We start from the raw sequence: 22,818 nt of genomic DNA, 5'->3' as shown, positions 1-22,818 counted from the left end.
AACTCTTTTGGATAGAGTTATTATTAATAACCATAACATTATATCCCATATCAGAAAAAGTAGGAGAATTTGATTTTTTATTATTAACAGAATAACTTCGTTGAAATCTAGATGTACTAGATTCAGGAACATCCACTTTATATTCTGGATGAGATACATTATCATTAGTCTTTTGAAGACCAGATATACTAATTTTTTCAAAATCCGATATAGAAGAAGTAGAATTTCTACTTTCTTCAGGAAGTTTAATTCGTAAATGTCTTTGAGATGAGAATTTTATTTCGACATCTCCATCAACATATTGAATTATACTTTCTAGTTTTCTAGATTCTTCTTTTAGAGAAGGGGCTATACTTTCCATTTTCCAGATTTCTGGCAGAGTAACCTGACTCCAATTAATTGTTTTAGGAATCATAATATTACTTTTAGTAATATCAGTTATGAAAAGAGTAGTTTCTCCTCTTTTTGAACTAATTTGATTAGTATTAATTCTAAAATTAGATATCGTTGAATTCATGACTTTATAACAAATTCTATATAATAGAACAACATTTTCTGTTCCATCTATCATATCAAAACCTTCAGTTTTTATATTTAAATTGAGGGCTTTCATGATATTTGGATCAGAAAGAGAAATTGGAAAATTAGGGAAACAACTAAAATGTATTGGTCCTTCGCATAATGAGGACTCTACAATTCCTAATAAGGAATCTTCGAATTTATTATGCCTTTGGTCTCGTACCAAAATTAAAGCTGAAGTATTTAGGCCTAATCTGGTAAGAGGTTTTAAACCTACTTGTATCATTCCCAAGTGCATAAATTTGTAATTTTGCTTGTGAATATTAACAAGTTTTTGAGATAATAAACTAAATGAGTCATATCCTCCTTTTAGAGGAATTGCTTCTTCAATTGTTTTAATAATATAATCGGATTTAAAATTAAATCCATTAGATCTATAGATCTTTATATTTGAAGATACTGGTATTTTCCAGTTTTGAATATTTTTCTCGAAATTTTCAGAAATAATTAATTCTTTGTTCTTAGTATTACTACTTGAAGATTTATTCTTCGTAAAAGATCGTATTAATTTATCCATTCAAGAATATGGTAGATACTGTCAAGGCTTTACCCTGCCTTACCCTTTGGCTTTACAGGCCTTATGGAACCCGACTTAAGGATTTCTCCTGGGTATAACTACCTTCTTCTTTACAGAATAAAAGAATAAGATATGTAGATTCACTTCATCTCTAAGCAATTGAAACCAAAGAATTTTCGTGTTTTAATCTTATAAGAAAATGGATCCTTTAATCTAGCATACATCATAATTGTCCAATTTTGTCGTCATCATAAATGATTTTACAAAACCATCCTCAACAAATTTATCAAGTGTGTATAAACGTAGGACATTGTTGTCATTAATTCACAATGTAAAACATTGATCATTGTTCCTATATATTTCAAAAATTTGGTGAAAAATAAGTTGAGGTATTTTCTTAAAATAAATATTATGATATGGTTAAAACAGAAAAAGCCAACAAAACTTAAAAGAAAATATATTGTAATATTCATAGTGAATTGTCAACATTGTCCATAGTTTATGTATATTTAAAACAGTTGATGAAAAATAAGTGGGATATTTTTGCAAAAATTATTATTACTATATAGTGTAAATTGGAAAAGTCAATAAATTTCGAATTAAGTGAAGAGTTGTTAAAACTGTAACACTATAATAATAATAATAATAATAATAATAATAATATTTACATACAAAGTTATATTTTAATAATAATAATATTTGCATACAAAGTTATATTATTAAATTTATGTATATGCAAGCGTGCTAGTATCAATTTAAACTAATTTTTTTTATGTATATAGTCTCACTTCATCTGCAAGAAAATTAAACTAAAAAAAATTTGATGTTTCAATCTTCTAGGAAACTTGATCTTTTTATCTAAAACACACGTAATTTAGCCCTCATCATAATAAGATAGACATGATTCACTTCATTACAATCAAATAAAACTAAAGAATTTTGATTTTCAATCTTCTATAAAACTGAAGAGTGAGTCTTATGTGATACCGTATCACATATCTTAATTTGTGAGACAGGTCAATCCTATCCATATTCACAATAAAAAGTAATACTGTTAGCATAAAAAATAATACCTTTTCATAGATAACCCAAATAAGATATTCGTCTCACAAATACGACCCGTGAGACCGTCTCACACAAGTTTTTACCAAAACTGGATCTTTTTATTTAGAACACATGCACTTTTCCAATTTGCCATCATCATAATAATACAGACATAGATTCACTTCATTTACAAGCAAATAAAATAAAAAAAATTGATGTTTCAATCTTTTAGGAAACATCTTCTTTTTATCTAAAACACACATACTTTTCCAATTTTTCCCTCTTCATAATAATTGATTTTACAAAATCATCATTAACAAATTTATCAAATGTGTATAAAAAAATGATAAAAATTTCAATTCACAATTTAAAAAAGAAGCATGATTTGATTAGCTAAACACGTTACTCTAAATTCCTCTTAAAGTTTTATTCTAGAATGATCCATGCAAGGTTTAAAAACCAATATTATGAGTTATGACCGGTTAGTCTATTCTTCATTTCGATTAATTCGTCATGTACTTGATATTATTACATCATGAGATTTTTCATATTTTAGTGGAAAGTCGACATCATTTTTTTGATGATACGAAGGTAAAAATTCCGTTACATCATAGAAAAAAATACTCTAATATAAGACAGAAAAAGCAAATATTATGACCGAATGGATGACATTTTAGCAAGTCGTTTTTCTTCGATAATATCGAATATGGATGAAAAATAAAAAAAGTGTGATTAGGTGCGTGCCTATTAGGATCGGAAAAGAATATAGAGAGAGGATAATTAAACTCTTTAAAAAAGTATTTGCTTTTTAAAATTAGTTTTCAATTTTTTTTAGGCGGTTGAAAGTTTTTCTTGTTCTGTTAGAAATATGATACATTTGAAAAGTGCGAAAAATGGTTCACGATTTCTAATGATAGCTTCATCTGGTTGGCTAGCTTATTAACTAGAAGTGGTTCGAAAAGTAAGTGCACGCGAAAAGTAAAGACACATGATTTTTATAGATGTTCGGAGATAAAAACTCTTACGTCACTCCTTCTTCCTCTTTAGGAAGGATTCTACTAAAGCACTTTTGCTTTAAAAACTTATTGCAACATCCCACTCCAATCACACTGTCTGTTTTGGAACTCTTAGTGATCACTTTACTCTTCTGGATTTTAAGAACCATCGGTTCACCAGACAACACAATCAATCAAATAACCAAAAAGTTACTGATAAAAGAAAACTGTATGTTATGAGTAGCACGAAATTGATCGTTGAATGATCAAATATCTTTCTGCTCAGAGCTTGTTTGATGAGCGATGAAGTATATGAACTTTCTCGTTTCTTGAAGAGTTGTTGCTGAGTATCCTTTTGTGGAAACTGATATTAAAATCAGAACCTGTAGGATTTATAAGCAATCTTTCTATTCTGGGATAATGACATTAATGCAGATCTTTATCGGGACTGATGAAGGACATAGTTGACTTGTAGCGGTGCAAAATCATTGAATGTCCTGAGCCGTTCGGAGAATGTATTTCATTAAGAGAGCAATAAATAGCTCTTGAGTGAAACGATTTGAAGAATTTGACAGCTGGTTGAAAGTCATCTAAACGGTTGAATCTTCTTCAAGCTGTAGGCGGACAACCGGTTGAAAGTTCAAGCGGTCGAAGACCAAGCGGTTGAAATAGTTCATACTATACGAGAAAGATTGCAGCTGTTTCTTGAAACAGTTAGGTGTTGTTTTGATTTTTTCAATCCCCAAAACTTTAGGGTTATAATAATTTTTTAACAATTTCTCCAATTTTGGTGATGACAAAACCCAGCTGAAGAACTATACAACAATTTACAGATAACTTTTAGCAATATAAATAAAACAAAGATTGTATTTCATTGAGTGAATGAAATTACAAACTCTGAGCAGTAAAACAACAATAAAAACAGTTAAAAAATATAATACATTAACCTTTCTGTTATTCTTCAAGTTGCATAGCTTTATCTGCTTTGGCACTCTCTGCAACCCTTTTTCTAACTGCTTCTTCTGTTTCTTAAGTTCCAATAAAAAAAATTTAAACAAATATAATATATTAATCTTTATGTTGTTCTTCAAGTTGTTTAGTTTCATCTGCTTTGGCACGCTTTGCAACCCTTTTCCTAACCACTTCTTCTGTTTTCTTAAGCTCCTTCTTCCTCTCTCTTTCCCTATTTTTGACATCACCATGCATCAGAAATGGCATGATTTCAGTAAGTTGAGCTTCTTGGGCATCCATGCGCTGATCAACATTTGTTACTAGTCTAGTCATTTGGCCCGAAAGCTTAGTGCACATATTAAGATGCGAGGAATTATGCCTTTCTTGTCGGAGGATAATGCTTGTATTCATGAAGAGAAATTCCTTGCTGAGGTCAGATTTCATCGATTGAAAGGCTTCCTTAAGATCAAATTGCTTCTGGTTGAGGGCCAGAATTGATTGATCCACAGTCTTCAGACGATCCAAAACCTCCTTCTGACTGCCTTCTTCCACAAATTATTCTTCCTTAGGTTCAAGTAGATTGCATGAAGAGAGTAGTCTAGCCTTGAAGGAGGTCATTTGAGAGGAAGATGATTTTCCGGTAGATTTGGAAAGCCAAGGTCCATCAGTTTCAGAAGCTAAAGCATCAACCGTGGTGTCAAATGTGACAGACGAAACAGGGACTGCTTCGGTGGAGACTTATTGGGTTACCAAACTGGTTGATGGATCCACGGTAATAGAAGAGACTAGAGGCAGATAAGCAATGGTTACACCGTCATCCTTGGGTATAGAAGGTGAAGATACTAACGGTTGTTGGAGAATGCCTTGAGTAGTATCATCAGCAAATTCAGACTTTGAAGGAGAAGAGGTCTCCATGTGAGTTGTTCCCTGATTGGTAGGTAAGTCGTTGATTGTCTCAGGCATCAGTACTTCATCAATGTTTAGATCTGAGTCAAACTTGCATTTTTCTCCAACCGCGGGCAGTTGAAGTTCCTGCCGTTTTTGAGCGACGATCATCGAGAGTGAGAGAGCGTCCATCTCAAGTTGAGAGATAACAGATGAGTCATCCTTTGCAGTTGGGAAAGTAGGAACAAAATTGTTTCACTTCAATTGAATCAGTGCTCGGAGTGCACTTTCATTCATTTGTAATTCCAAGAAGTCTCTACGAAGCAGAGCGGTTTGAACATCATACGCTTCTATCCATTCCAATATGGAGAGTTCACGTTTGGCTGCTGCTTTGATCTTGCCGATTTAAATAAGTGAGTCGAAAGTTGTGACAATTCAAAATTCAACTCACTTTTAAAACATTTCCATTTCTCGAAGGATCTCATTGACTCGTTCGCTTGTCATCACAATAAAAGTGTGAACATTGTTGTTTTTTGGTGGATCCTCGAGCCAATATTTCTTCCCCTTTTCTATAGGATGGAGGAGAGAAATACTGGAGAAAGAGGATGTGATTTATGGTTCAGAGATCTTAATATCTATGAGTTTATTTTTTCTTTGATTGCGGGGATCAGAGGAGGAATCAGCGATGCAGAAATATGCTTCATCATCTTAATTTTGCAGCTTTGGGCTTTTCTGACCTTTTATTCTTAAATACTTGTGAGACCGGTACATCATCCTTTGATTCGTCATCGAAACTGGATTTCAAAACCAGATTTCTCTTAGTGCTTTGGGAGGCACAGACGTTTTCTTTTGCTTAACAAATTCAACTCCAGTATTTGTTTTGACAAAGACGATATCCTTATCGTTGGAACATATCTCTTTATAAAATTTTCAATCTATGTCCAGTTGAATAACTTGGTCTTTCCAACTTCAACCATGTCTACCAGTTGGAATCCTTGAATCAGCAGATGGCAAATTTGAATGGCAAATCCTTGAGATATATTCTCTTTCTTTATCATGGCTACCAGTGTTTTATACAAGACATAAGACCAGTTTATTTTAAGATTGGATGCAATGGTGGCCATGACAAGGACTTTTCCAGAGTGATTTTGTCATATGCACCAGCCTTGGGGAGATTCTCCTTCACCACTACATCAGCCAATAGTCTGAATTCAATTTTCAGATCCCGTTTCTGGAAAGTTGGAGAAGAGATAGGAGAGTCAGAGAGAGAGAGAGAGAGAGAGAAGTTACTTTTCCAAAGCTCAATGTTGCTATCTGAAAGAGTAGTAAAGTCGGTGATTCCTGAAACTAGTAATTTAAACAAATCAGCGAACATTTTTCTGGGTGATGTTAAGGTTCTTTCCTTGAATGACGCAAAAGATTTCCCCATTTTCCATGTAGACTGAGTCAAATAATTCTTTCAAAATGGTTTATGAGAATTTCTCACTGCAACCCAGAAATTATCGAAGGCCAGAATTTACGAGCATTCTGAACATAGATTGCATTGGCTTGTTGGTCATGGCTAGGACAGATGTAAAGTTGATGGTAATGGTGTTGTGAGCAATAGATGCAGCCATTTTTGCAGTGAATAGAGTAGGTTGAAATGATGGAATCTGTAAGACAATCTTGACAAGCAAAAAATCTCAGAATAATCAAGTGCGAAGATAGTAAATGATTGTAATAGAGTGAAAATGATAATGCAAAGTACATGTGAGTATATCCGTTCGGGGAAGCACAGATCAGTCCACGTGAAGGACTGTCGGTGGAGGGATTCTTTAAATTTGAAAGATTTTCAGGCGGCAAAAATGAGTTATTTCAAATTTTTAACATAATAACCGTCACGTCATATAGGACGGTCACAGAGTTGAGTGATTTTTACGCAATGACATGGAGAAACGTGCCCTGCACAAATAAGTGAACCGGTTGCTTTAATAGGATTAGATGGTAAGCAATTGAGTCATACAATAAACATGGATAGTCCATTTGTCAACTGCAGCGGTTGAAAATTTGTTTCTTTTTTCCCCTAAATACATACATTAAATAGGGTTAAATGAGCTTATCCTCGGAAAATGAACCGTCGATGATTTACAGAGATCTATTCATATTCTCCTGACAATGAGTCATAATGATGATCGCAACTCTTCATATGGTTCGAGTCTATATATACGAGCAAATCAGTTAGTTACAATCACTTGAGAACTATTTTTAAAGTAGATAATATATTATCATAGCAGGAGCAAAGGACAAGGTAGGTAGTTCTAGTCAAGCGGATATGGCCAAAAAATTCCAGCAGTCCATAGTGGCTGCTAGGAAGCTGAATATAGAGGACAACAAACTCTAGGAGCTGCAATCCTACCTTCAAGGAGGACCTGTTGCCATGATGAAACTCGTGGCAACAAAAAAGAAGTATCGACGGCGTCTAGGCGTTGCCCATGCTACAGATATCTTCCAGGATGAAGGTGTCTATTTACTAATGCTCCTAAAGGAGTAGAAGGTTCTAAGAAATATCGCCTTCTCAAAAGACTTCTTGAAGACCTCCACCGTCGGTATAAGCGTCTGGATGTCCTGCTGGAGGGAGACAGTAGATAGGGAAATAGCCAATGTAATGTCCATAAATAATTAATTAAATTTTATTATATTTATAGCTTGTCTCTTTTTATGCTTTATTATTTCTTGCACTTAATCCTGGAAATGAATCAACATATAAAAATGTTAAAGAGATTAAGAAAAATCAATTAATCCAAGAATATTTCGGAAATAAAAAAACTTAGCATCTGGCAACAGTTTGGTGAATATGTCTGCTGCTTGCTGATCTGTTGAGACATATTCAAGACGAATATCTTTGTTCATGACATGTTCTCGGATAAAATGATTTCTAATGTCAATATTCTTTGTCCGAGAGTGCAAGACGAGATTATACGTGATTGATATTGCACTGATGTTGTCAAAGAAGATAGGAGATTCAGCGTTTGAATTTCTTAGTCTTTAAGCCGCTGTTGCATCCCCAACATTTGAGCACAACAACTTCCAACCGCAAGATATTCTTCTTTAGCGGTTGATGGGGCAATAGACATTTGTTTCTTGCTGAACCAAGATATTAGTCTATTGCCCAAGAACTGACATGCACCGATGTTGCTCTTCCGGTCAATTTTGCATCCTGCGTAGTCTACGTCTGAGTAACCTAGAAGATTAAAACTTTTATCTTTGTGATACCAAAGACCCACATTAGAAGTACCTTTAAGATATTTAAGAATATGTTTAACAACAATAAAATGTGATTGCATAGGATTGGTTTGAAAACGTGCACATAAACAAACCGCAAACATGATGTCTGGCCGGCTAGCGGTCAGTTACAACAGTGAACCAATTAATCATCGGTACATGGTTGTGTCTACTGAGATTCCCCATTCATCTTAGTCCATTTGATTGATGAGCTCATTGGGGTAGCAGATTTAGAGCAATTATCCATATCAAACTTCTTTAGCATGTCTCTTGTGTATTTAGCTTGGTTAATGAATATTTCATTTTCTGACTACTTGACTTGCAGTCCTAGAAAGAAGTTTAATTCTTCCATCATGCTCATTTCAAACTGATCCTGCATTAACTTGGAGAATCTCTCACACTATTTAGGATTAGTTTATCCAAATATAATATCATCAACATAGATTTGCACAAATAGAGAATGATCATTTTTTTAAAATCTAAACAGTGTCATATCAACTGTTTCAATCGAGAAGTCATGATCAAGTAAGAATTTAGTTAAAGTATCATACAATGCCCTTGGTGCTTGTTTTAGTCCATATAATGCTTTATCTAGTTTATAAATGTGATCAGGATGAGTGTGACTAACGAAACCAGGTGGTTGTTCTACGTATACTTCCTCATTAAGCAACCATTTAAGAATGCTGACTTAACATCCATATTATATACCTTAAAATCCTTGAATTCCGCAAATGCAAGAATATTCTAATTTCTTATAGTCTTGCAACAGGGGCAAATGATTCATCAAAGTCAATATATTCTTCCTGTCTATAACTTTGAGCAACTAGTCTGGCTTTGTTTCTAACTATTGAACCGTTCTCATCCATCTTGTTTCTAAACACCCACTTAGTACCAATTACATGAAGATTAACAGGTTGAAGAACTAAATGCCAAACTTTGCTTCTTTCGAATTGATTAAGTTCTTCTTGCATGGCATCTATCTGATTGATATCATTTAATGAATCATCGATTTTCTTAGGTTCTAACTGAGAAACGAAAGCAGCATGCATAAATTCATCAATCATTTGTTTTCTGGTTCTAAGAGGAGCGGTTGGGTTACCGATGACCAGCTCTAGTGGATGATACTTTTTTCCACCGGATACATGGTACAAATGGATCGAGCTCTGTTGGTTGAGCCGTTGCATTTTCTTGTTCCACCATATCCTCCTCCATCTGATTAGTTTCATGTGGGTGATTGTTCATCGGTTCATCTGTCTGATGAAGTTGTTCTTAGACAGTTGGACTTTGTTCAGAAGTGTTCTCAACCATTCTTCTTAAATATATTTCATCATTACCGCTAGATTCAAGGTTGGTAGCATTTAATTTATTAATTAAATCATAAATGCTATTACTATTATTGTCTTGACAGATGCATGATTCATCAAATCAACAATGAGAGTTCTCTTTTTGTATACTCTATATACTTTGATCACTGCAGAATATCCCATGAAGACACCATTATCATATTTAACGTCAAATGTAGTTAAATGTGTCTTGCCATTATTATGAATAAAACACTTACAACCGAAAATACGGAAATATCCAATTTCGGGCTGCTTGCCGGTCCAGATCTCATATGGAGTCTTTTCATGATTCTTATTGATCATGGTTCGATTCTGAGTATAACAGGCAATGTTGACAACCTCTGCACCTGACCTGACCAGTTGAATTGAACCAATTGACCATTTGACCAGTCGGGAAAATGTCCAGCAAGGCGAATTTGTCTGTTTCAATCTCAGAAACAGTATAGAAACATTCCAAATGGTCTTATTCTTGTGTCTAACGTATATATCATTGTTGGAGCCTATAAATACAACATCTTGAAGAACAAACCAGAGCTTTTGAAGAGGATTCAAACCACAGGCAGTTAGCATGAAGAAATCAGCTAGTTGAGAGCACAAGCCCTTGTGTGAGGATACATTTGAGATGTAAACTATAAATGATAAATTTCTCACATACAATCACTCATACATATATAAGAGAGTTGAGCTTCAAATATTAGTTGAGTGAGTCTTTACAAAAAGACGTAAAACATTGTGTTTGTAGTCTTTGCATATGAGACATTAAAAAATATGCTGATTGTGAGGTGCTGCCTACAATCTTGAGTGCTAGGGGTTCTAGTTGGGTGCTGCCCTTCCGGATCGGGTTTGTACAAGTATTTGTATAATTCAAAGTCTTCTAGTGAATCATTCTCAATGGGAAGAAGGGGTGACGTAGGAGCATTTGAAGTCTCCGAACATCCATAAACAAATTAGTGTCTATTTATTTATTGCATTTACTTATCATTTCCATTGTTTTAAAGATGCATTATTGAAGCATTTTTTTGTGTTCTTCAAATACCAAAATATTGCATACAAAGTGTTTGATAAAATGCTTCAACTAAAATATTTTTACACATTCAACTTGCATATATTTTAAATGCTTTACAAAATATTTATTCGATTTCAACGAAGGATTATTTCGAGAGTCTTTCGCTTGGTTTGAATACCAAACTCGATTTAATTCATCGGTGTTCAATATTTCAAGAACCGAGCTATTGTAGCTCAACGATTACCCCACAACCGATCCTTCAATTGGTATCAGAGCAGATTGTTCTTGAAAAAGCATTGAAATTGATTTTGATGTCTAAAATTCGAAAATTTCAGATTTTTAAACATAAATATGCAAAATTGAATTTTCGTGCAGCTTGCAGCAACCGTGGGAAAAATGACATATATAATTGCTCGAGTGTCCAAATGACAAACCGCTTTTTGCGTTGCAAACTAGACTTGTAGATGATTACAGCAGTATAAAATTTGTAGCCTACTTTTGTCCGAGAAAAAGCAGTTTATTCGTTGAAGGCAATTAGGGATGGCAATGGGCCAAGGCGGGGCCATCCCCATCCCCGAATTCCTTTCCCACCCCATACCCGCCCCAATCCCAGCTTTTCAGGTTCGGGGAATCCCCAAACCCGAAACTTCGGGGATCAACTTCACATCTCCGCCCCCATCCCCATTTCAAAAATATTAATATGGCAAGACGATGACGAATTCAGAGATTTTCTCAAATCAAAACTTATTATTATCTATTATTATTAGAGATAATATTAATATTAATATCAATATCAATATTAATAATAATACGATTATTAATATTTTAAAAAATAATATTATTATTATATTATTAATATTAATAATACTATATTTTATTATTGATATTATTTTCGGGACGGGTTCGAGGATTTTGGAGATGGAGATAGTAATCCCATACCCGCTATGAATTACATCGGGGATTTAAAAAAATCCTCGAACCCGAACCCAAAACAGAAAAAATCGGAGATCCCCATCCCCATTTCGGGTTTTCCCCACGGGGCTCCAAACTGTGGAGAAAGTTTCCATCCCTAAAGGCAATGCATATGTGCTGCAGCAGAAAACGAGCAATAGAGAAAATTAGTTAGTTATCCTTCTTTTTTTAAAATTTTCAAATTTTCAAAAATATATGGGGAGAGCTCATTATAATTTTAATGGAGAGATTATTTTTAATATCGAGGAAGAGAAAATTTGTGCTTAAAATATTTTGAAAATATGATTTTTTTTTTCGCACAAAAAAGGGGAGAAATATGTTAGGTGAATCGATTGTTTATCCAAGTTTTGTGATCATCAAAAAAGGTAAGATTGTTGGAACATTTCATGTTCACAATCTTGATTTTGATGTTAACAAAACTTCTTATTGTGTTTCTAACATATTTACTCAAGTTTGAAGTTATTAAAACAAGAAGCAAACTGAAACAAAATTCTGCACCAACTGAATTTCTGGTAAGATTTGGTTTTTTTGATGATATCCCTCAACTGGATGATCCAAATGACAATCTGCCAACTTGACTGATCATAAAAATCAATTAGAACAAGTTGTATGTCACATGAGTTGGGCAAATTCGGATGTTATCAAGGTCTAACTGATCGATGAATTACCAAACTGATTGCACGAAAACAGCAATCAGTTGGGTATGTGTGGGGACCCGGACACTAATCAATTCCTTAATTTTTTTTAATATCAAATGAAACAATTATAATAAACAGGGTCTAATTTTTTTTAAATACGAAGCGGAAACGTAATGTAATTTACTTCAAATTACATATTAAACATAAACATACAAATCTTGTGTTATCTACAAGAATTCAACTAGGTTCAACTACATATCAGTGCTGAATCCTAAGTTGCTTTGAAGCCCGGATCTCCACGCTATCTAGTCTAGCCTCGTTCTCTTCTTGACCCTGATCCTATCCCACCTGTTGCCATGCACACATACAAACAAGACAACAGCCGGATAACTCCGGTGAGAATTACATTCTCAGTATAAATCATGTATACATGCAATCATATAATCAATATAAACTTATATAACAGACATTCATAACATGTATTCAAATCAGAATATAAATTTATATCAAGAATAATTCCTATTCTAAACATGTACCATCATCAGGAACATAACCAACCTAAATCAATATAAACTATCAATCATACTCGTGACTCCACGACTCAGACTAGACTCAATCCTAGTCTAGGGATCCCGGTTTCCAGATGTGGTATTCCTATATCGACCAACAGTAATAGAAAAAACTCCAGTTCTATCCACGTCGATATAACCAAACATCCAGTGTCCTGACCTAACCGTCATGGACTGTGGTCCTATCACCAAAATACTATCTTGTGACATCGTGCAATGTACCCGTAGCTATCCCGCCACTATCAGGTACTTCTGTCACAAGATTACTCGTCTAATGCATACTTCTATTACTTCATAGAACATGCATTTAATCAAATCAATAATCATAATAATAAAACAGAATAATAAGTATGTGATTAAGGGAAACTCAAGTACATCCTACTTGAGTCGATGTCCCAATACCACATTGACTTATACCTTTTTCTTCACGGTCTGACGAAGTCGAAGTATTGAAGTCAAGTCTGTCCATATCAAATTTGAAATAACAGTATCAAATAGACCGTGTCAATATACCGCTTAACTCAAAGCCTGTTCTGATCAATACACAAATCAAAATATACTATGATCAAATGTCACTCGACATACAGTACAACAATACAATCTCAATCATTCGTAAATCTGATCAATATCAATCTACTGATGTTTTGACGGCATAACAATACAGTATCGATAATCCCGTCAGTTCCAACATCACAGATATAATACCAGAACTCATAATCAGTATCAGTTCAACTCATAATCTCAATAACAATATAAATATGATATGAAATCTCAGTCAAATCGATTCTGAAAATTATAACAATTACATAATCAGTCTGTTCTTCAATCTAATTTCAGATATACGATGTCTACTGTATTAGAAACACCATATATGATGCATATTCAATTCTGAAAATATCATAATTTCAGATCATGTCTAAACGTAACAAAACTTACGTCCAGTTGTAGCCTGCGTTGATAGGAACTCAATACTGAAGTCGGATTCAAAATCGGATAGGCGGATTTCTCACAAAAGGCGTAAGGATTTTCTACAACTTTTCTGAAACTTTTCCCGATTCCTTCGTTTCCTTTTTCTTTCCTCTGAAGAAATTTGCATGTTTATACATATATATACATATATATATATATATATATATATATATATATATATATCACATACGCATGGCATGACAAGTGCTGATATTTCGTTCTGCATGCCGCGCGCATATGCGTGCCCAAGTCCCGCGCATATGCCCCGGAAGTTCTTATCCGGATATTTGCTACTACACTACTCGCGCATATGCGCGCACTGACATCGCGCATATGCGCGAGACCTACTGTCTCCGCATACACCAACTCGCGCAGATGCGCACCTTACTTCCGCGCATGTGCGCGAGGTTTTCTGGAATCCTATTTTAGCTACTGGATACCTCGCGCATATGCGCGCCCTCACGCCGCGCATATGCGCGGTGTCTTCTGCCAAAACCGCGCATATGTGCGCACTAGATTGCGCATGTCCGTGTATGGTATTTCACTCGCACATAATTCACGTCTTTTCTCGTCTTTCCCGGTCTACTCCGTTCCGTCTATAATCACTTCAATTAATCAAGAAATCATCCCAGATTAATCTCAGATTACGATAAATATACCCAAATCATTTCAGATTACGGTAATCAAATTCTCGGGCCTTACATTTCTCCCCCTCTAAGATATGATTTTGTCCCCGAAATCACAAGCAGTCCACTCGTGGAATACAGATAATCGTATCAGATCTCAAATCGGATACAAGAAGGAGATGTATACAAACTACAATAAACTCATATCAAATTCTGTCTTCCAGATAATCTTTTTGATGCTCTGTCAACTCTATTGTAATTCTATTCTGGATTATCTTTCTTTCCCGGATCTTGCCTCCAAACGGGAATAATCATTCAAGAAGTATAATATCATAATACAACATTATTCTGATAGAATCAATCACAAACTATTGACTATACAACATCCATATATACTAATAAACAGTTCATAATAAACCAAAACCATCAGTTGTTATCAAATCTGTTTATCTCAGTCAAGAATATATTCATTCTTCAACCTTAAATACCAACGGTCATCATCCGACGTTGGCTTGTTTAATGTCAAATTTCGAGCTATCTTCATTTGTTTCTGATTCCATCGCATTTTCGATATCAGATCTCTAATCCTATCAGATTCACTCTCAAGTATCATCGAGATATAAATCCCTATATAACGGAAATCGACAAGTATCACTGTACAATATCTCGAATAAGGCTATCTCGATACTCATATGATAGCTATTATTGTATGACAATTCACAAATGACAATAAATCATGTCAACTAGTGCTAAAATCCAACACTACAGTTCTTGGATATCCTCCAGTATCAGGATAGTTCGCTCCGACCATCCGTCAATTTATAGACAACATATGAAAGAGTTTAGTGTATACCCTGCCAAAAGTACAAAATCAAACGAAAATCACAGTCTGATATGTTCAACTATGGCATTCAATACAATCTGACCCCTTTTCTGACATAAATCCCCGTCATCGGGTCATGTCTGAACCTCTTCCGGTATAATATAACATATGCAGATTTGAACCATCGTTCAATCACAATCACATCACCGCCATTGTCATAAATAGATTTCAGTAATTTCATTACAATATTCATAGCAATGTACTCCCATTTCTATTCAGGAATCGATAATCTATATAGACAATCTCCTGGTTTCTATCTTCCTGTCTTCATCTGTCAGCGATTTAGACATTTCAGTACAAATTCTAACATAACTGATTTCATTTGTTTACATCAAAACTTTCCGTTCGAATTATCACACATTTCCTGTTACCAGAATAATACTAAATCTACTACTGTGTGCATTTGACAATACCTGTCATTTCAAATTCAAAATATTTGGCACAAACAAATCAGCTAATTATATAAAATAAAACATTACCTACCTATTATTCTGATGGACACACTATTCTGATTATTGAAATCAAGTTCTGTACAGTCTGATAAAACTTCTGAACTACTGAAATTTTCAAAATCAGTTCTGAGTCGGCTTGAACTGTATATAATCTCAACGGTTCATAATAATCAGTATCAAATATGGATTCAGAATAATAGCAATATTGGATCGGATTTAAAATACCAATCATTTATACTGATCTAATAAACTCATAAAACGTAATTTCTGACATTTCTGAAGTTCTACCATTTTCAATATCGTTTTCAGCCACTGATCACGGTCTCAACTGTGCTATAATCAATCAGTATACTATCTTCAGATATCACAGACTCTGAATACAATCTGTTGCCATCAAGAATCATATTCGAACCCTTCTGTATACAATAATCTCTGTTCCCAGAATATTCAATACAAATTTTAACTGTTCGATTCAATTCAATCATACGCTGCAAATATATCAAAATATCATAAATAAAACGAGCATAAAATCATCAGTACACTCCTGAACACAGAATTTATCAATTCATAACCATCACTGATACATTCCATAGAGGAACAATCAATCCGATGTAATTCTTCGACTAATGCATCTTCTATATGATATTTCAACTCCATCCGTATCAGTCTGTATAGAGTTCTAAAAATAAGAACAGTACCTGATATCGAATAGGCTGAAATCAATCTTCCTGAATACATAAGTAATTAACTGAATACATAAGGAATTACTCCATTCCTTTCGATAATCCTCAAATCATAATTAATATGGATATCAAAGGAGTTTTAAATCAAAATCCTTGTCGCATATTATTTATTATTCGGCCATTTCAGGTCCGAATCTTACCATCTCCTCGCAAGAATCTACAGTACTTCTGTACTTGCTAACACATCAATATCAGTAATGTGGTCAGAATCGGACAACACAAGTACCACCTAATATAACTCAATCTTTGTCTCATTTTACTGCAGTATATGATATTACAAAATTCACTGATAACAATCTTTTCCCCCAAAAGATAAAGGACTTAATACTACAATACACACAGACCCAACAGGTACAATATATGTCAATGCCATTCATACAAAATCATGTATAGGATGTATGAATACTTCACAATACATATTCAAAATAAGCATAAAAGAACAGTTACCTGTTACAATCTCATCAATTACATCCTGGGTCTGTCTCTTGATCCTTACACCCCGATGATTCAGCTCCATGAGATCTCCGGGAGCCTTTTTGTGGACAAACTCTAGCAAAATGTCCTTGCTGTTTACAGAAATTGCATCTACTAGTCACTCCATGACATTGCTCCGTGAGATGTCTCCCTCCGCAAGTTCTGCAATAAATTCCCGTATAACTCGGGCAAGAACCGCTGGAGCTAGATGAACCGCTCCCTAACTTCTAGAACTGCTTCTTTTGAACTTTCAACTGCTCTTTCTTTCCACCACTGCTGCTGCCAATCTCTATTTTGGACAGCAGTTGTTGTGGTATCGGTGTTGGAAGAACATATGAAGCTTCATTTGCCTCCTCAGAACGGTTTCTGCTCTTCTGGCTCGATTCAGAGTATTAGCAAAGTTACTCGGTTGTTTCACATTCACCAATGTGCGTATCTCCGGATTCAATCCCTGGATAAAGTAATCAGATACAGCTTTATCATTTCTAGCCACTTGAGGTGCACAATGTAGCAAGGTGAAAAACTGGGCCAAATACTCATCGACATTCAACTGACCCTGTATCAGTGTAGAACCCGATTTCAGTACACGTATAACCCATGCATTTATTTAAATTATTAAAGCATTTAATTAATTTTAAAGAAGTTTAGTCATGCATATTATTTAAATGCATTATTTTTAATTTAATTACGTTTATGCAATGCACGTTAAAATATATTTTTCGAGTTTCATGTTTCAGGCGATTATTCGAGGCGGGATTGAGGAAAAGACCCGGGGACGATTTTTGGCAATTTTAAAAGTGGTATTTTATTTTTAGTTGAGTTTGGGGGTATTTTAAATAATTTAGTGAGTTTTAGTATTTTGAGCCTAAACATTTAATTAGTGATTTTTTTAACTTTTAAAGTCTAGTATGGTGTGTGAAATTTTAACTAAAGAGCTTTATTTAAAAGTTAAGTGTGAGTTAGTGTTTTGGATTAGTAGACTATTATTTTAATTAAACAAAAGTTAGTCTCCTAATATTTTAAAACACACGCTACACACACAAATTACACACTTTTACACACACCTGTAGCGCACAAAACACACACACAAGTCTCAATTCAAGTTTCATTATTTTGAGAGAAAGAAAACCTAGGGTTCTTAGCCTAGAGCAGCCGCCCCCTTCCCCCTCAAATTCCAGCAGATTTCGGTCAATATTATTGCAAGAAAACGGTGCCACGTTCGTCCCGGATCAAGCCCCTCTCTATCTCCGCTTCGGTGACGCCGTTTCGGTAACGTTTGATATCATAAGGCACGTATATTCTGTTCTTGCTGTATCGATCAAGTCATATTATGTGTTGCGTTGATTTTTATGCGTAAAAGTTATGTATCATGTTAGTAGTTTGAGCGGATTATAGATCGGATCAATTTCGAGGGTAAAATTTTAGATCTAAAACTCGTTTTTGCTGTCTTTTCAAATACTGCGAATTTTCTGTTCATATTTTGGGAAAACTTTCAACGGCAAAACGTAGAACTTTTCGATACCTTCGATTTGATATAAAGTACGAGATTTTTGGACGAAAAATGAGAGAGTTATGATATTTTTCGTGTGACTGCTCAAACTGTAATTTTAAGAAAAGTTTGGTATCATTGTATTTTTGAAGTTTTATGTTGCAGGCTTCGTTGGAAATCGACGGGCGATCGTTGCTGCGTATAAGTATGTTAGTATTGAGGTTTGTTGTATTTTTCATGGTTTTCGTTGGACGTCGTTAGGCGTTTGAATCGGTTTAAAGTCGTAGGAAATCGATTGATGTCAATTGCATAATTGGTGTTGCATTGTGTTGTATAGTGGGCGTCGTATTTTTGAGGTGTTTGTATAAGTTTGATGCAATGTTATAGTGTCCTAAGAAGGGTCTTAAAGTGTTGAACCATTATATTCAAGTGTCAACTTGGGTGTGTAGACAGTGTATAAGATTTCTCGCAGGTTTCGACGTACAGTGGCCACACGGACCCGGACACGGACCTGAGCACGGGGTCCGTGCCGTTACTTTTCACTTAGTGCGTCTAGGCAGTACGTACACGGACCCCCACCCGGACCCTCTCACGGGGTCCGTGTCTTCATGTTTCAGTCGATGCCTTCTTCCAGAGCCTACACGGACCCCCATCCGGACCCAAGCACGGGGTCCGTGCCCCTTCTTGTTCACGGCACGTATGATACAGTAGGTAGACGGACCAGTACACGGACCCGGGCTAGGGGTCCGTGTACACACTGTTTGGGGAGAATATTATTTTTGGTTCCAAGGTTTGATGTCATGGGTTAGTGCAAGGATTGTTAAGGTCATGTCATGGGAGATTATAGAAGGTCCTAAGATATGATGGAGCTCGAGAGTAAGCATCATTTCTCTACGTTTAAGTTATGCAAGTTAAGATTGAAATTCATGTTAGTATGTCGCAGCGACGGCCCCAGTCGAAGTCCAACGAATCCCACAGCGCCAAGTAAGTATGTATGACGTGCAAGAAAGTATTTTAAGCTTTGAGGTATGCTAATTGTCTTGTGACCAACGAAAGTTAAGGATTGGAAAGCGTTAAATCATGAACGGGGACCAATCCGCCCGTTAAATTATGAACGGGTTAGATCGTGGTTGTGAAGCGTTAAATTATGAACGTGGATCAACTGGCCTGTTAAATCATGAACAGGGATCTTATGTATGCGACAGTGGATACGTCCCTGTCAGCCCAGTACTGTGGTGAGTCTGATCAGGCGTTTATCATGTTAAGGGTCACTTGCTTTTAAACATCCTCCACGTAAAATTATGCAGTTAAGTATGTTGAAGTATGAAAGCATGTTTAAGAAAAGTTTATGTTCATGGCACGTCGTAGTATGTATGTTCAAGTTCAAGCTTATTTCAAGTTGAAGTTTATGCAAGTCCAATTTAAAGTTATGTATGTCCTATTTTAAAGAAGCATGCGATTTTTATTATGTAGTACTCGTTACTTCCAGTTTATACGTGTTGAGTCTTTAGACTCACTAGACTTGATCGATGCAGGTGAGTACGATGCGCAGGAGACAGGAGGTGGCGACCAAGGGGCAGGCTTGGGCTGAGTGGCAGGCTAAACCCGAGGACCGCGAGCTTATGTTTATGCAAACTTTTAAACTACTCTGATGTTTTGTTTTTTTTTTTTTATGTGAGACGTTTTGAGACAGCATTCTTTTAGCAAACGTTTATTGGATGATGGAATATTTTAACGATATTTATGTGAATGTTGGGTGACGTCCGTACAAACGTTTTATTTGAATAAAATTTTTAATTTTTCCGCAAATTCCAAGTAGTTAAGTACGGTTCGTTACAATCAGGTTTGCAAACTCTGCACTTTTATCCTGTCGATATGATAGAGGTACAAATCTTTGATAAAATTCAACTTTAAAAATTTTCCACATAATCGTTGAACCACGTTGTGCTATGACTTCCCTGGTTACCAGCGACCAACTCCTAGCGACCTCCCGTAGTTGATTTCCAACCATTTTAACTCTACAATCATCTGTAAAACAATGAAATTCAAATAAAATTTCTATATCCTCCAGCCAATTTACACAATTGACTGGCGCCTCAATACCCCTCAGAATCGGTGGTTGAAATGACTGAAATCTCATCAACTGTGTTTCCATCAGAGTTTCTGACACATCTATCGGATCAGTCGAAGTACTACCTCGTTCTAGAATTCTTCTAGGAGGAATATCTGATAATCACAAGCATTAGTAGTAATAGGAGACAAATCCGTCTCAATCCCAATCCTGATCAACTTACCTCTGATCAAGAATTGGTTCTGATCCCGTTTCAAATAATACACATTACCAAATCAACTCAGATATTCAGGTAACATGTAACTTTCTAAACAATAGCATATACAATGTAATTTCAACATTATATTCCAGCATATACCATGTAACTTCAGGCAGTAAAACATAACATCATGCTAGCATACACATGTAAGGAAAGAAAACTCATTCTACCCCGCTCACTCTTCTCTATCTCAGTCTCAAGGACCTACAGTTCTAGAAACTACTGTTCTGGAACCTAATGCTCTGATACCACCTGTTGTGGGGACCCAGACACTAATCATTTCCTTAATCTTTTTTAATATCAAATGAAACAATTATAATAAACAGGGTCTAATTTTTTTTTAAATACGAAGCGGAAACGTAATGTAATTTACTTCAAATTACATATTAAACATAAACATACAAATCTTGTGTTATCTACAAGAATTCAACTAGGTTCAACTACATATCAGTGCTGAATCCTAAGTTGCTTTGAAGCCCGGATCTCCACGCTATCTAGTCCAGCCTCGTTCTCTTCTTGACCCTGATCCTATCCCACCTGTTGCCATGCACACATACAAACAAGACAACAGCCGGATAACTCCGGTGAGAATTACATTCTCAGTATAAATCATGTATACATGCAATCATATAATCAATATAAACTTATATAACAGACATTCATAACATGTATTCAAATCAGAATATAAATTTATATCAAGAATAATTCCTATTCTAAACATGTACCATCATCAGGAACATAACCAACCTAAATCAATATAAACTATCAATCATACTCGTGACTCCACGACTCAGACTAGACTCAATCCTAGTCTAGGGATCCCGGTTTCCAGATGTGGTATTCCTATATCGACCAACAGTAATAGAAAAAACTCCAGTTCTATCCACGTCGATATAACCAAACATCCAGTGTCCTGACCTAACCGTCATGGACTGTGGTCCTATCACCAAAATACTATCTTGTGACATCGTGCAATGTACCCGTGGCTATCCCGCCACTATCAGGTACTTCTGTCACAAGATTACTCGTCTAATGCATACTTCTATTACTTCATAGAACATGCATTTAATCAAATCAATAATCATAATAATAAAACAGAATAATAAGTATGTGATTAAGGGAAACTCAAGTACATCCTACTTGAGTCGATGTCCCAATACCACATTGACTTATACCTTTTTCTTCACGGTCTGACGAAGTCGAAGTATCGAAGTCAAGTCTGTCCATATCAAATTTGAAATAACAGTATCAAATAGACCGTGTCAATATACCGCTTAACTCAAAGCCTGTTCTGATCAATACACAAATCAAAATATACTATGATCAAATGTCACTCGACATACAGTACAACAATACAATCTCAATCATTCGTAAATCTGATCAATATCAATCTACTGATGTTTTGACGGCATAACAATACAGTCTCGATAATCCCGTCAGTTCCAACATCACAGATATAATACCAGAACTCATAATCAGTATCAGTTCAACTCATAATCTCAATAACAATATAAATCTGATATGAAATCTCAGTCAAATCGATTCTGAAAATTATAACAATTACATAATCAGTCTGTTCTTCAATCTAATTTCAGATATACGATGTCTACTGTATTAGAAACACCATATATGATGCATATTCAATTCTGAAAATATCATAATTTCAGATCATGTCTAAACTTACAAAACTTACGTCCAATTGTAGCCTGCGTCGATAGGAACTCAATACTGAAGTCGGATTCAAAATCGGATAGGCGGATTTCTCGCAAAAAGCGTAAGGATTTTCTACAACTTTTCTGAAACTTTTCTCGATTCCTTCGTTTCCTTTTTCTTTCCTCTGAAGAAATTTGCATGTTTATATATATATATATATATGTATGTATATATATATATATATATATATATATATATATCACATACGCATGGCATGACAAGTGCTGATATTTCGTTCTGCATGCCGCGTGCATATGCTCGCCCAATTCCCGCGCATATGCGCCGGAAGTTCTTATCCGGATATTTGCTAATACACTACTCGCGCATATGCGCGCACTGACATCGCGCATATGCGCGAGACCTACTGTCTCCGCATACA

At 35.3% G+C, this 22,818-nt stretch overlaps 2 protein-coding genes across 2 annotated transcripts in view; one reads left to right on the top strand and one right to left on the bottom strand.

Annotated features, from left to right (window-relative positions):
* Positions 1-8,984: 8,984 nt before the first annotated feature.
* LOC140817967 (uncharacterized mitochondrial protein AtMg00820-like) lies at positions 8,985-9,458 on the bottom strand. Its single transcript, XM_073177761.1, has one exon. It carries the CDS (start codon positions 9,456-9,458, stop codon positions 8,985-8,987), a length of 474 nt encoding a protein of 157 aa, XP_073033862.1.
* A 300-nt stretch (positions 9,459-9,758) lies between these two features.
* Positions 9,759-22,818, top strand: part of LOC140817966 (uncharacterized) — a 65,034-nt gene continuing 51,974 nt past the window's right edge. The window contains exon 1 of the mRNA XM_073177760.1: positions 9,759-9,900. Within this exon, the coding sequence (XP_073033861.1) occupies positions 9,759-9,900 (142 nt within the window). The remainder of the gene's footprint in view (positions 9,901-22,818) is intronic.

Source organism: Primulina eburnea, chromosome 17 (assembly GCF_022965805.1).
Source record: "Primulina eburnea isolate SZY01 chromosome 17, ASM2296580v1, whole genome shotgun sequence".
Classification (NCBI taxonomy): Eukaryota; Viridiplantae; Streptophyta; class Magnoliopsida; order Lamiales; family Gesneriaceae; genus Primulina; species Primulina eburnea.
The sequence above is the reverse complement of the archived record's forward strand: the minus strand, read 5'-3'. Positions and strand labels throughout refer to the sequence as shown.

Coding starts and splice junctions, on each gene's coding strand:
- LOC140817967 (XM_073177761.1), bottom strand. CDS start 9,458: ATGAAACTAATCAGATGGAGGAGGATATGGTGGAACAAGAAAATGCAA.